The 13,146-nt window shown below is 43.9% G+C and overlaps 1 protein-coding gene across 1 annotated transcript; it reads left to right on the forward strand.

Moving 5' to 3' along the window:
- Positions 1 to 557: 557 nt before the first annotated feature.
- Positions 558 to 7,247, forward strand: klf5a (Kruppel like factor 5a). The gene is made up of 4 exons (XM_070916326.1): positions 558 to 863; positions 1,923 to 3,054; positions 4,363 to 4,422; positions 7,069 to 7,247. The coding sequence occupies exons 1-4, from the start codon at positions 699 to 701 to the stop codon at positions 7,245 to 7,247; spliced, it is 1,536 nt and encodes a 511-aa protein (XP_070772427.1). The 5' UTR covers positions 558 to 698.
- Positions 7,248 to 13,146: the final 5,899 nt, after the last annotated feature.

A 13,146-nucleotide genomic window follows, 5' to 3' on the forward strand; every position in this document is an offset into this window, starting at 1 on the left:
TGGGTGTCTAATGAGAGACTTACACTTGTGTTTTTGGATCTTGACCCACATCAGGGACTAAAAGCTCAGGATATTTCGGCTTCTGCTGCTCCGATTTTGGCCACTCTTGTTTTAATGCCTCAACTTAATGAAAGTGACATAAATTGCTGGGACATGCCTTTTAGGGTTTACAGCAGATGAGGTATTTAGACATATAGACACATTGTACAAAATTACATTTTCAGATTCTTACGATAATATTTCCTATAAAATCTTCCCATTCATGATGTATATATTTAGATAAAAAAGGTAAAAAAAAAAAATGAAAAAAAGGACGCTTAACCTCCACTACCTTTATGCATGTCTGCGGTCTGGCTGGTTGTGTGTACTCTTTAGGACACTGTTGTTAATGTATTTAGATGGAGCGTAGGGCGGTGGCCAGTGAATGAATGATCAAAGCCTTTTTAAAGGTTGGTGGGCGGTGCATGTGCTGTATTTACACTGGGCCGCTCCGCCCTACAACAGGAGATAGAAAACTGTCTGCGGGCCGGTGGAGTGATGAAACAAGTGGAAGGAGATGAAGCAGACAGGCACACATTTTTAACTCCACCACGCGCACTTGCACCTCGTCGCCTCCGCTCCTTCCCCGGTCCGCCGTAGCATCCTCCTTTTTGCATAACAGGACGAACGATCGTTTCGCGGTGCTGCATCGGAGCTTCATGGCCGCGACACTCGCGATGAGCGGCGGCGGGCAGGAGGACCCCTTCTATCCGCTGCAGAAGGCGACTCTGCCCGCTGGATTCCCCCTGGAGGAGTCGGCGTTGTTCGGCTTGGATTGCAAGATCACAGAAACAGACAAGGCGGGACAAAACGACTACACTCAGGTAAACCGGTTTGAAATCAAACCTACTTTACACATTAGGGATGCGTTTCATTGAATGGGCGTGGCAGATTGGATGTATACTCCAGGTTGTTGTTTTTTTTATGTTGCTGGCCTCCAAATTTCCAATCGGCCTTGCTGCGTGATTTTAATCTTCACCTTGTTTTGCACTATTTGCGGTAATAAGCGAGCAGGCTGCGACCAGCTGAAGCCGCTCCGCCTGCAAACGCATTCACCGCATGTTTTCTGTGGCAGCCAGTTGGTCACCAGTTGTTGGTTTCCTCTTGGCGTCCCCTCGCACCATCATACCACGCTGACAACAACTGACTCCAGCTTCGGACAGAAAGGTCCCAGCAACTCTGCCCCCCCTCAGTTAGCAGGAAACTTGTGCAGCAGAGGAGAGAGTTAACAGCTGGTGGGATCAGGAGCCTAGAAATAGCAGCCCATCCCCAGACTACTGCTGCTGCTGCTGCAGCGGACAGGGAGGCATGGGTGTTTCCCCATTCCCTTTCATGTTGCTGTTTCATCCTCTGCTGCAGGGCTTCGCTAACTTTTATACCAGTCAGATACACAGGAATTAGACCACAAAGCGCAATATGAACCAGGAATTATTTGGCATGAAGTTCTTCACCTGTGATGCCAGTTTCATCAGTGATAGGCTGTTCCTTTAGCCGGTTATCGTAACTGCAGGTATGCACATTTACTAATGTTTTATATGAGTGGTGTTAGATATGGTTCTTTATTTCCACCAGAGCACACGACCTGATCTTTAACTGCTGGCCTCACGGCGGGTAGGTTTTTGAGTTCAGCCTTGCAGGCAGAGAGGGAATGTGGCAACCGCCTATTGATGACTACTTGATAAATGTTTTAGCGGTGACTGTCCTATCAAACCTTTGTCTTCTCAAAATAGCACCTCAGAATAGTTTCATGGTGGCTCATGAGACGCACTTGCTGCAGTCAGAGCTGGGAACATTTTCTTTTAACCAAAGTTCACTTTAAGAGCGTAAAATGAGATGTTTCTAAACCGGTCTTTTGTGTGTGTTTGTCTTTTTTTTGTCAATAGGCAAAGTGTGAGATGGATAGGTATCTCTCCCCTCAGTCTCTTCCCCTGCCACCTTCTGCAGACAGCCAGCAGAAGTCGCAGCGAGACAGTGCGTCCGTGGTGGATCACTTCTTCACCGACGATCACACCGGGGCTCCCTACACCCTCAACATGAATCTTTACCTCCCCGACGCCGCCTACCTGAGGATGGGCTTGTGTCAGCAGGCGCGGCCCCCTCAGCACCAGAACCACACAGGTCTCACCCAAATCAAAACAGAATCTGCCTCCCCGTGTTTCTCCCCAAACCTACAGCTGCACTGTCCCAACACTACGTCCACTAGCAGCTGCAGCACATCTGGGCATGGCCCCGGCAGTATTGCCATGGAAGCCTCAGCCATAAACATGTCGTTAACGGGGTTACCAGACTTCACCAGTGTTTTCAACCAGGCAGGAGGCAGCCGCGGTGGCGATTCAGTGCCAGGAGTGTTTGTCAAACAGGAAATGTCATCACAGTTCGAGCAGCATGCTCTCCACCACCATGACAACAGCGGCTCGCTGTTTCAGCTGCTGAACTCCAGCTTGGACCATCACCATGGCAATGGTATGGAGGCTCAGCATCATCATCATCATCATCAGCAGCAGCTACAACACACTTCCACTTCCACAATCCACACGCCTTTCCATGATTTGCCGGTAGCTTCTTCTGCCTCTCAACAAGAGCAGACTGCCAAGCCTGTCTACTGCGGCCTGGGTGGCGGGGCGTACACTCATCCTCATGCTCAGGCGCACCCCCATTTCCTCCAGCAGCAGGTGCCCTACCTGCCGCCCTCTCCGCCCAGCTCGGAGCCCGGCAGCCCTGACAGGCAGAAGGAGCTGCTCCACACGATGTCCCCTCCTCCCTCATATGCAGCCACCATCGCCTCCAAGTTGGCAGGTAGCACCCCTGGACTGGGACCCGGCCCGGGACCGGGCAACTTAGCCCTCCCTGTCACTACAGGTCCCACGCCGGTCCCAGGCCAAGCCACAGGCCTTCCCCAAGCCCCTGCAACAACCCCAGCTCCAACCCCAGCTCCGACCACCGTGCCTGCCCGCTACAACCGGAGGAACAACCCGGACTTGGAGAAACGACGGATCCACCACTGTGATTACCCAGGTTAGAACAATAACACAGGTCCGCCACTGTGCATGCATGCTGATTCTTGTCACTGTTGTGTGTGCGTGTTTATTTTTATGCTGCACTGTGGTCAGGTGAACATCTGGTCACTCACAAAAGGTCAGCTTTAAGAAAACCAGCTTTATTTTAAGACACCCGAGCATTTTTAAAAAATTATATGTTGTGTTTTGAATGACTCTCCCAGGCCTATGAGTCATGATATATACTACAGCCACAGCGGAGCTCACGCTGCACTGGAATTAAAATATTTTGGCAATGGAGGCCATCAGTCATTGCCTTTCAATTAACCATGTGGTTTAAAAAGGACTTTGCATTTATTATCACACCTCAAATGGCTCGGGAACTCTGAGCCTTGAGCCTTGAGCTCTCACACATTGTTGTGGCTTTCAAGTCATCACTGGTATGACTGCGGTATGAACCTGTGTGTGTGGGGGTGTGTTAATTAGATAGATGTTCTCCTTAAGTCATTTGATCCACAGACATTTGCATATAGTCACACTTTAGATTGCTTGCACAGATTAAAATATTTATTTATTGTTTCTGGCTCACGCACACACATTGTGATTGTACGATGTGCAGCTACTTGTCGGACATGTAATGTCAACTAGCCTGTGGCAGCGTGTAAAATGGGCTTAAGCCAGGCCTGCTGCAGCATGTAAGCACATGTCTAACTTCTTTAAAGTCAAATGAAGCAGATCCATCATATCCACACAAGGACAGATCCACACTTTACCCAAGTGTATATTAGTCACACTGCTGCAGCTGCTCACTGTTTAATCTTTGCAGTACATTAAATTCTATCATTCCCTTATTTAAAGAGAGGAAGAGTGAAGAAGATCTTTCTAAATCATTCAAAATCATAATGACCTTTTTTGACATTGTAATCTGCATACTGTGTGTGACATAATGTGCACAAGGTTTTGTAATCCTGAACTTAAAATATCTCGACTTTGACGTCACACTAACAGGTGTACTGAAGTCTCCAACAAAGCAGTATTCTGTGCGATTAGTGGCATGCAGCTGAATGTATTTCTTTGTAAATACACCATAATTTAACCGTTTTAATACCAAATAAGACCTCTTTTTCACAGTCACATGTGCTTTTTGAAAAACAAAAACAAACATTTACTATAACTACCTATCTTTCCACACAGCTTCTGTTCTTCATTAGTTCAAATATCTAGCATGCCGCAGCTCAGTTTATTGGGTAAATACATATCTGACACGTGAATGATTTGGATCTGGATTAAGCCTTCTGTTTGTGTTTATCTCCTTGTCTGTCGTCAGGCTGCAAGAAGGTCTACACCAAGTCGTCCCATCTGAAAGCCCACCTCAGGACTCACACGGGTAAGACATTCCTCTAATTAATGCAGCCCTTTTAAATGGGACCCAACAAAACAAAATGACGCTGCCCACACGACTCTTATTTCGGTATCTGCACTGGCACCATGTTGCTAGGCAGAGTGTTGTGTTCCTGGCATGTGTGTGTAAATGTATCCTACCCCATTCCCATCCTCTGCCCAATATACTATTCCATCAAAACAGGTGGAAGTGACACACTTCTGCCAGGGGATGACTCTCAGACTATGTGGTCAGCGCTAGACGCGTGGTGCCATCTCTCTTAGGACCCCAGAGCCTGTTCGGACATCGATGTTTAAATGCTTTGATACGCTTTTTCTGGAACTAGTTCTGCTTGTTCGCCACTATAAATATATACAAGCTCTGTCTGTGCAGATACAAGGATATCATCTTGTTCTTAATATCTTCCCTTCACTTCCCCCTTTTTTTCCTCTTTTTCTTTCAATCTGTCTCCTTTCACATTTAGATTTGAACTGTTTGTTTTAGATGAGCAAAGTCAACAAACATGCACTTAGGTGTTGGGCCCCGCCTCGCTCCAGCTAACAAAACAAAGCTTCTGTTGATATCTACGCATTCCTCACTCATCTGGATTCGCGCAAATGCGCACGCGCGCAAAGCTCACTGTTCAGAACGACTTGTTCAGAACATCATTGTGGGTGTGCGTGCCCTCCATTTCAGTATTGGGAACATGACACGACAATTAAATCTGGCGTCATTCATGCTGCAGGCTGATTGTGGTTATTGCAGTTATGACAGACCACAAGATGAGAACATGACACGTAAAGAGGGATGTAGCAGCAACTTCTGTATCCTCTCGCTTTGTTATTTTTACCCCTTTTTTCTATCGCTTTCATTCGTCTAATCATCCTCTCCTGTGCTTTGTGCCATCCTTCACCCCCCCCCCATATATTTCTATCTTTGTCTGTTACTCATTCTACTTCTCTTATTCAGCTGCTTGATGCACACTTACACACACACACACGTCCACACACACCTGTCAGTAATCTGTATGAGATGATTCCTAATGCGTTTGTGTCCCCGTGGGAGTTCCCACTCTAATCTCCATCAACATCCATTACCCTGATTGTTTGTGTGTGTGTGTGTGTGTGTGTGTGTGTGTGCGTGTGCGTGTGCGCGCATGTGTGTGTTTGCGAGTGTGCTGTGAAAACTGTACACTCCTCTCAGTTCACTCTTTTCTTTATTGTCTCTCATTGTGTTCAGTTTCAGGTGTGAGTTTGGTGACGCTCTGGTTAATTTTGAACAGGTTTTCTGTGGTTGTTGTAGCGACGCTGCAGAGCTTGCTGTGCTTGTTTGAAGGGTTGGTTCACACAAATATAAAAAACATATTTTCTTCCTTACCTATAGTGATATCCAGCATGCACATACTTTTTATTTGTCCAGGTTTTGAGATATACTGTATATCTCAGAGATCTCTTCTTCCTCCACTGTTTAATGGAGGTGAATTAAATTATGTTTATAATGCATAGAGCTTTGAAATATTACATTTAAATGGTTAAGACAATGGTTCTGTTTTTTTCCAGAACCATTGTCTTATCAATTTCCATTAGATTCCATTATAATTCGCTCTCACAGCACTGTGGCTCACATTTAAGGCACTCTTAAATCAATTACATGGAGAGGCAAAAAAAACGTGTTAACTTGAATAGGAAGTTATCTCACTAAACCTTTAAAATGTAAATAAGATAGGGACCAAAGTAAAAGAGGCAAATCAACAAAAGAAGAAGATCTAACTAAGCAAGAATCAGGTTCCATCCCAACTGGCCTTGTTTCCTTAACATTGTTACCAGACAGAACTAAACACACAAAGCTGGTATAACTGCCAATATGCGTAAGTTACATCTCGTCTTTGGGGTATAATGTACTCATGTTGTTTAATTCTTTAAATGTTTTTAAAGAAAATCCATTCCCCTCCTTTGTGTTTGGGCGGTGTCAGAAATGTCTAAGAGAGATATCTCAAAACCTGAACCAAAACAAACAAAATGATCTGCATGGATAGATTAGACCACAAGAGATGATATGTTGTTTTGTCATTTGGGTGAACAAACCCTTTTAGAGCCCACCTTTTTGGGCCAGTGGATCACAGGGTGAGCGGTTGAGCTGCGGGCCTCAGACGGAGCTGGAGCTGAAAGAGACAGGTCACACTAGTTTTTCACAAAGCACCAGAGGCTGCAGCTGAAGATTATTGGAATGGTAGAGTGACAGAGAAACAAACCACTGCCATCAAAGAGAAACGCACAGAGGCGAAGACAGAGAAATCAGACCAGTCGTCCGTGGGAAACTTGTGCAGCTTGAGTGCTTGAAGAATGCCTGTGACAGCGTTATGACTGTATATGCTGTTAGACAACTGGACTTTTCAGTAAAGCCTGTTTCTCCAGTTCCTCCACCCAGTGAATCATGTAGATTCGTACAGCGCACTCAGGGAATTAGGTCTGCTTTAATAATAGTCAGTGTCATCAGTACTATGAATACTTATAATCACACATTGACACGTCTCTGCTCCGTCACAGAGTGCTGGAGATCATGTGATGGAGCTGCTCAGTTCTGCTGTTAGATCAGGTTTTTCAGTGGGGAGCTGCACTCATTCGCTCTTTCTCTTTGCTCCCGTCCCCGCAGGTGAGAAGCCGTACAGGTGCACGTGGGACAGCTGCGACTGGCGTTTCGCTCGTTCGGACGAGCTGACGCGTCATTTCCGGAAGCACACGGGCGCCAAACCCTTCCAGTGCGCCGTCTGCTCGCGCTCCTTTTCCCGATCCGACCACCTCGCCCTGCACATGAAGAGACACCAGAACTAGCAGCAGCTGCACACACACACACACACACACACACACACACACACACACACACACACACACACACACACACACACACACACTACAAATACACACGCACTATCTTTGACACACATGAAACACTCTCTCCATCCCCCACAAGTACAATGTTACAAGCTGCCTGATGCAGAGCGACTTTCACTGACACCACAGCTCCTCCTGGTGCTGCTATCGTGTGCTAAAGCGGTACGGTAGCCGAACAGATGTGTCGCTCTTAAACCCAGAGTGGGACAATCTGGAGGCTGTACAGTAGAAAGATGATGGCCAGATGAAGTTCCTGGTCCCTTAACCTTCAGATATACTTGGTATCGATTTCTTTGGACAAATACAAAGAAGAAAAATGATAACAAAAAGAAAATGGTAGCTCAAAAATGTGTCTCCAGTCCATTTGGACTTTTTTGTGTGACTGGAATGAAAGCACTTACCACTCAAAACTTGTATGTCTTTTGTCTCTGATCTAACATAGAACTGGCTTCATCATTTGTTTTTATAAAGGAGAAGCTTTTGTTTGCAAAACTAGTCAAGCCAAATCCTTGTTTACTCCTTGGTTTGTTAGTTTGTTTGTATAACTGGAATGTCTGATTTTGTTTTTACCAAATCCTTCGGTTTGCACTAGAATTGGTAATCTAAACCTTTTTGGCCCATACATCTCATTCACCACTGGAACGATCACTATCACTACTGGACTGAATCTCTGTGAACACCACACAAATCATTGCTGTTGAGAAATTAAAAATTGAAGGCATTTATACTCTGGAGAGAGGGAAGATAGTGCAGGAAAAAACGAGGGAGGGGTGGAGATGGAGAGACAGAAAGATTTTAGATTTTAGAGAGAGGAGATCTGAGTACGACTGAGAAACAGAGGGAGGTGGATGGTTGCTAAAGAGCAGCAATTAGGTGATGAATTATTCATGTTGTCATTCGATGGATTTCCAAACAGAAAAGTATCAGAACCCTTCGACATAGAATTCATTCAGTTAAAACAGACTGTATTTGATGCACAAGCTTGAATTAAGCGTCTTCAAAATACAATTACTGTACGTCTATCTCACGCAGCGTTTTACTTCTTTCGAATGTTTTAACCAAAGCATCATCTTCATCATCAACACCTTCTTAAGTGCCTCCTCCTCTGGTTTATGTGTGTTTGTTCAGTGGTAGCAGAGCTGTGATCAACGTAGACAGTCCTTTTAAACACACATGGTGCTGTTTTTATTTCTTAATCTATTGAATCTCTAGACTCAGCTTGGAAAACAAAACAAAAGAAAGTACATTTCTTTACCCATCGGTCATTGTAATTTAACAGCTGGGCTCAGGCCACTTCACAGACATCCTGACACAATGTGGAACGTTTTGTTAAAATTACAGTCCTTTCTCCGAGGGTCCTCACTCTCTGACTCTGTACACAAGTAACTCGCAATTTGGCTCTATCAGTCAATCGAACTCGGACACACGTTTTGTTATAGGAAAGGTTCACATCTTTTCAAGTCTTTCTTAAAACAATACTCACATGCCCATATGTACATTGCTAAAGTTCAAGTGTTCCCTCTTGTCCATACCGGCCTTAAAGAGATCGTTTTCTGTGTGAGTGATAGGAGACAAAATCAGCAGTTCTCATTCTGTGTAAAAATGCATTGTGAACTTGAAGATAATGTGACATGAGCATCTTTCAAAGTTAGTCTCGTCAGTGCACAAGTCCCTCTTTGTGCTCCAGCAGACGGTGTTTCCTTGTTGAGCTGTGGTGAGGAATAACATATAAGACAGTAACTTTGGACGATTCGATTTTATTATGAGCTCATATTAACTTTGGTTGAACTTTAGAAGTAATTTTTCCACAGAACAAGGATTTTGTCGCCCATCAGTTGCATTGAAATCGCACTGGGAAGAGATCTCGTCACAGTTGGGTGTGGAGGAGGAACACTTGCATCAACCAAAAAGTCTTTTTCAAGTCAAGTCAGTTTCAATTATATAGCCCAATATCACAAATCACAATGTGCCTCAAGGGGCTTTAAAATCTGTACAGCATACGACACCCTCGATTCAAACTCCCTAAAAAAAACAAAAAATGTACATTTACACATGAGAGTATAAAAAAATGTGAACCTATCTTTTTAATATACACTTGAATGTCCATTTTGATGGTGTGATTTAGCCTGCGCCTATAACTGTATTTGTTGATTCACTGCAGGTAGCATAAAGATAATATAGCACTGTAATGTATCATGGTAAATCTGACTATTTATTTGATTGTGTAGAAGTGGGGGTTGTGTCACATCAACCGTCTTTCTCCCCAGCAAAAATGCCTTAATGTAAATATATGCACTGTAAATAACTATTGTTTTTTTTTGTTTTGTTTTTTCCTCTTTTGTTATTATTTTGTAAACAAAGGGGCAAAAAGAGGAAAATGCCCTGCATCCAAAAACATTTGAGCCTTCTTTTCTTTGGTTTTGTTTTCTTGTCAAAAGATATTTTGATGCCATTGTTTTATATATTGTCCTTCCAACAACTTATTTTGTAGATTTGTTTTCTTCCTAGGTAAACGTTCCAAAGACAAAAGTTGTTTTTCTTCAACTGAGTGAAGCCGATCCTAATAAAGTCAACTGACACTTTTACAGATGTGCTCTTGTGCTGAAATCAATGGGGAGATTTTCTTCTTTTACCTGCAAACAATGACTGAATTTCAGGGCTTATGTGTGGCAGCTGGGTACATTTTGTTTTTTGTCCAGGAGGTTTATATTAAAGTATTTTTTGAAGAGTAAGCCAAGCTGTGCAGATCGAGTGTGGTGTCTGTGGGACATTAAAACAAGCCTCGTCAAGGCCTAAATGAAACAAATGAGGCATAACCACACCTAATCTTTTAAAATCTAAACATGGTTTCTGTGAAAGTGCTGATCCTCTGTGTCTGGGATTTCTTCTGCGGAGATCCGACATACTTAAAAGTTCAGTTTCAGCAAAAGGAGATAAGAAGAGAAGACGTGGAGGAGAGGCGCTCTCGTCCGAGACCTGCGAGTAACCTGCAGCACCCTTGCTGATCAACAAACAATAGTCCTTTGATGTCCCAGCGAGAGACAATGGACAAGAAAATAAATTTGACCACCACTCGGGGACCGGAGGGGAATCCCACTGCATTGAAATGGACGTACACACACGCGCACACACACACACACCATATGTTCTTGATTTAAGTCATAAATGTGACCCAGGGTCTCTGTTGTAATCTACCTCAGATGTCAGAGGAGAGGGAGGTGGAGGGGAGAGAGTGAAAGAAGTGAAATACAGAACAATCTAAACAAAGGAATCTCTGGGGGGACTCAATCAACCACTTCCGTCCTCCTACGTCTCCTCTCGTTCTCCTCCTCCTCCGCTCTTCTTATTTAATTTCATTTTCTCCCTCTCTCTCTTTGTCTTTCCATGCACCCTATCCCCCTCTCCTCCCCGGTGGAAAGTATTGTATGAAAGTCCAGGGGCGCTGCTTCGCGGGTCAGAGTGGAGACTGTTCTCATAACCTGCTCCGCTCCTCTTCTTTTCTCCTTTTTTAATCATGCACCTCATCCCCCTTTAGTCCTCCCTGCTCCGCCTTTTCCTCCACCTAAAACTCAAGAGGAGGAGAACCCGTCTTTCTTTTCTTATCTCCATTCCTTCTCTCGCCAAGCCGTCCACACGATACAGAATATGTGGAAATGCAGCCATGCAGGTGAATTTCTGAGTGTGTGAATATTAAAAAGTTAGGATGAATGTTTCACACACACACACACACACACACACACACACACACACACACACACACACACACACACACACACAGTGGTGATGAGTGAGTGGGAGCTACCGGTTCATGTTTTGGATCAACTAAATTAATGTCACACATCTGGAAGAAGGCTCCCGCCTGCTCCACCCTCTGCTGTGCTGCGTTGGTGTGATTCCCAGTTTCCCTTTATGTGTGTGTGTGTGTGTGTGTGTGTGTGTATGTAGGTATAATGTTTCCAGTGCTCCTCTCTTGGAACAGACCACCCACTCAGAAGACCAATAGAACCACCACAGGGAGCCCGGATAGACACTCACACTCACACACACACACACACACACATATGCAACTCCCTCCAAAGTCAACCCTTCCCAATATTCTCAGAATAGAACATGTTGTTATCAGATATTTGAAGAGATACCAGAACAGCTGACATGCTATCACAAAGTTAAAGATAATATCAGAAGTCGAGGAGGATTTCACTCTGAGACGTTACGTTCATTTTTAAAAATGTTGCCTCAGGTGAACTGCTCAGTAGTTAGAAAATGTTAAGAGGTTTGAAATCAAATCTCAGCCTCATCAGTAGCTGCTGATCCGGACTATAGTGGTTTTCTATAGGGGACATTTAAGTCCTCTGTAGGGGAGTTGCTATGAGTACAAACACATGCACATGAAAATCCAAAAGTTGCATTTGAAGTTCACATACATGGCTGCTTGGTCGCTGCTCATCATACCCTTCTCTCTGGAGGTGCGACCTGAGCACCATCTGAACCGCGTTTTGGGCGGCTCTGGCTCAGCAGGTATGGACGGTTTGTTCACTATTCGCAGGGTTGGCAGTTTGAGCTCTGGCTCCTCCATGACGAACTGAACCACCAAATTGCTCCCGTTGCTGCCGTCTGTGTGTGCCCATTTTACCATTTCATTCAGCTCAACATTAACAACTAAAGATTAATTGTGAACTTGGGAAACTGATACCAGGGCCCCAGACCTTAGGTTGTGGTTTGATTAATTGCAAATTTGATTGGCAGTGCGCACCACTACACCAAATACAAATAAAATGATGAAGGCCTTAAGGTGACTCCTGACTTTTTACCTAATCATAATCTTTTCTTTTTGAGGGCCTCTGTGTCAAAATCTAGTTTCACTGTGACCCCTTATCAGGGAGCGGCCAGCTGTTGGACCGCTCACTACAAACTGATGCTGTGTGTGATTTAAAACCCACAGAACTTTATTATAAATTCTATTTTAAAAGTTTTCATAGACACCAAACATGTCAGGATGAATTTTGATACTTGGGCTTAAATATAATTTATATCATATAGGCACACAGGGGGAATAAGATAATTAAATTAAGGGGAAACAAAGGGGTAAAACTGTATGTTATGTCTGTTGATATATTATGCTTACGCGGTTCATATTTCCTACTATATTTATGTTGAAATCACCACAAACTAACTGGCACACAGCAATCCTCATGGGGTCAGGTTGTTTTCCAGCCATTTAAAATGAAGCAGGCTTGTGCAGACCGCCATGTGCTCTGTATCTGGTTGGTGCTTAAAAGCAACAGGATACATACACGCAATGCACAGAGAGTGGGAGGAAGGTATTCTGGTTCTAGACCTCTGTATTGATTTTCAGGGATTAAAACAGGTCCAGTGTTGAGCTTTGTGGGCAGAATGAAGAAAAGCATGGATGAGATTGACAGCTATACAGGTTGTTATGAGTCAACATCACCATATGGAGGTGTCAGCTGAAAATCAATACAGAATCAGAACTGCGTCACAGATCGTACAGTAGATCAAAAGGCAGTACCATAGCTGAAATACACTCTCAGCAAAGTAGTTTTTATGGCTGTAGTGATTTCATAATCTCTCATCTTGAAATGAAATACATGAAATAATGACATCAACAGCAAAATATTCCTAAGCAAGTTCAGCTGCTGCTTTAAAGCGTGAAGTGCTGTTTTATTCACAATCACAAGTTGTTTTATAAATTTAGTTTCTCAAGTTCAGATTCTTTGTCACTGCCTCGCCACGTGAAACATAACAACGTAGTATCAGTTGTCAGGGAGTTTTAACATCACTCTGCAATGACTAATAAGAAAAAGATGACAACCCCTAC

The sequence above is a fragment of the Enoplosus armatus genome, chromosome 12, assembly GCF_043641665.1.
Source record: "Enoplosus armatus isolate fEnoArm2 chromosome 12, fEnoArm2.hap1, whole genome shotgun sequence".
Classification (NCBI taxonomy): domain Eukaryota; kingdom Metazoa; phylum Chordata; class Actinopteri; order Centrarchiformes; family Enoplosidae; genus Enoplosus; species Enoplosus armatus.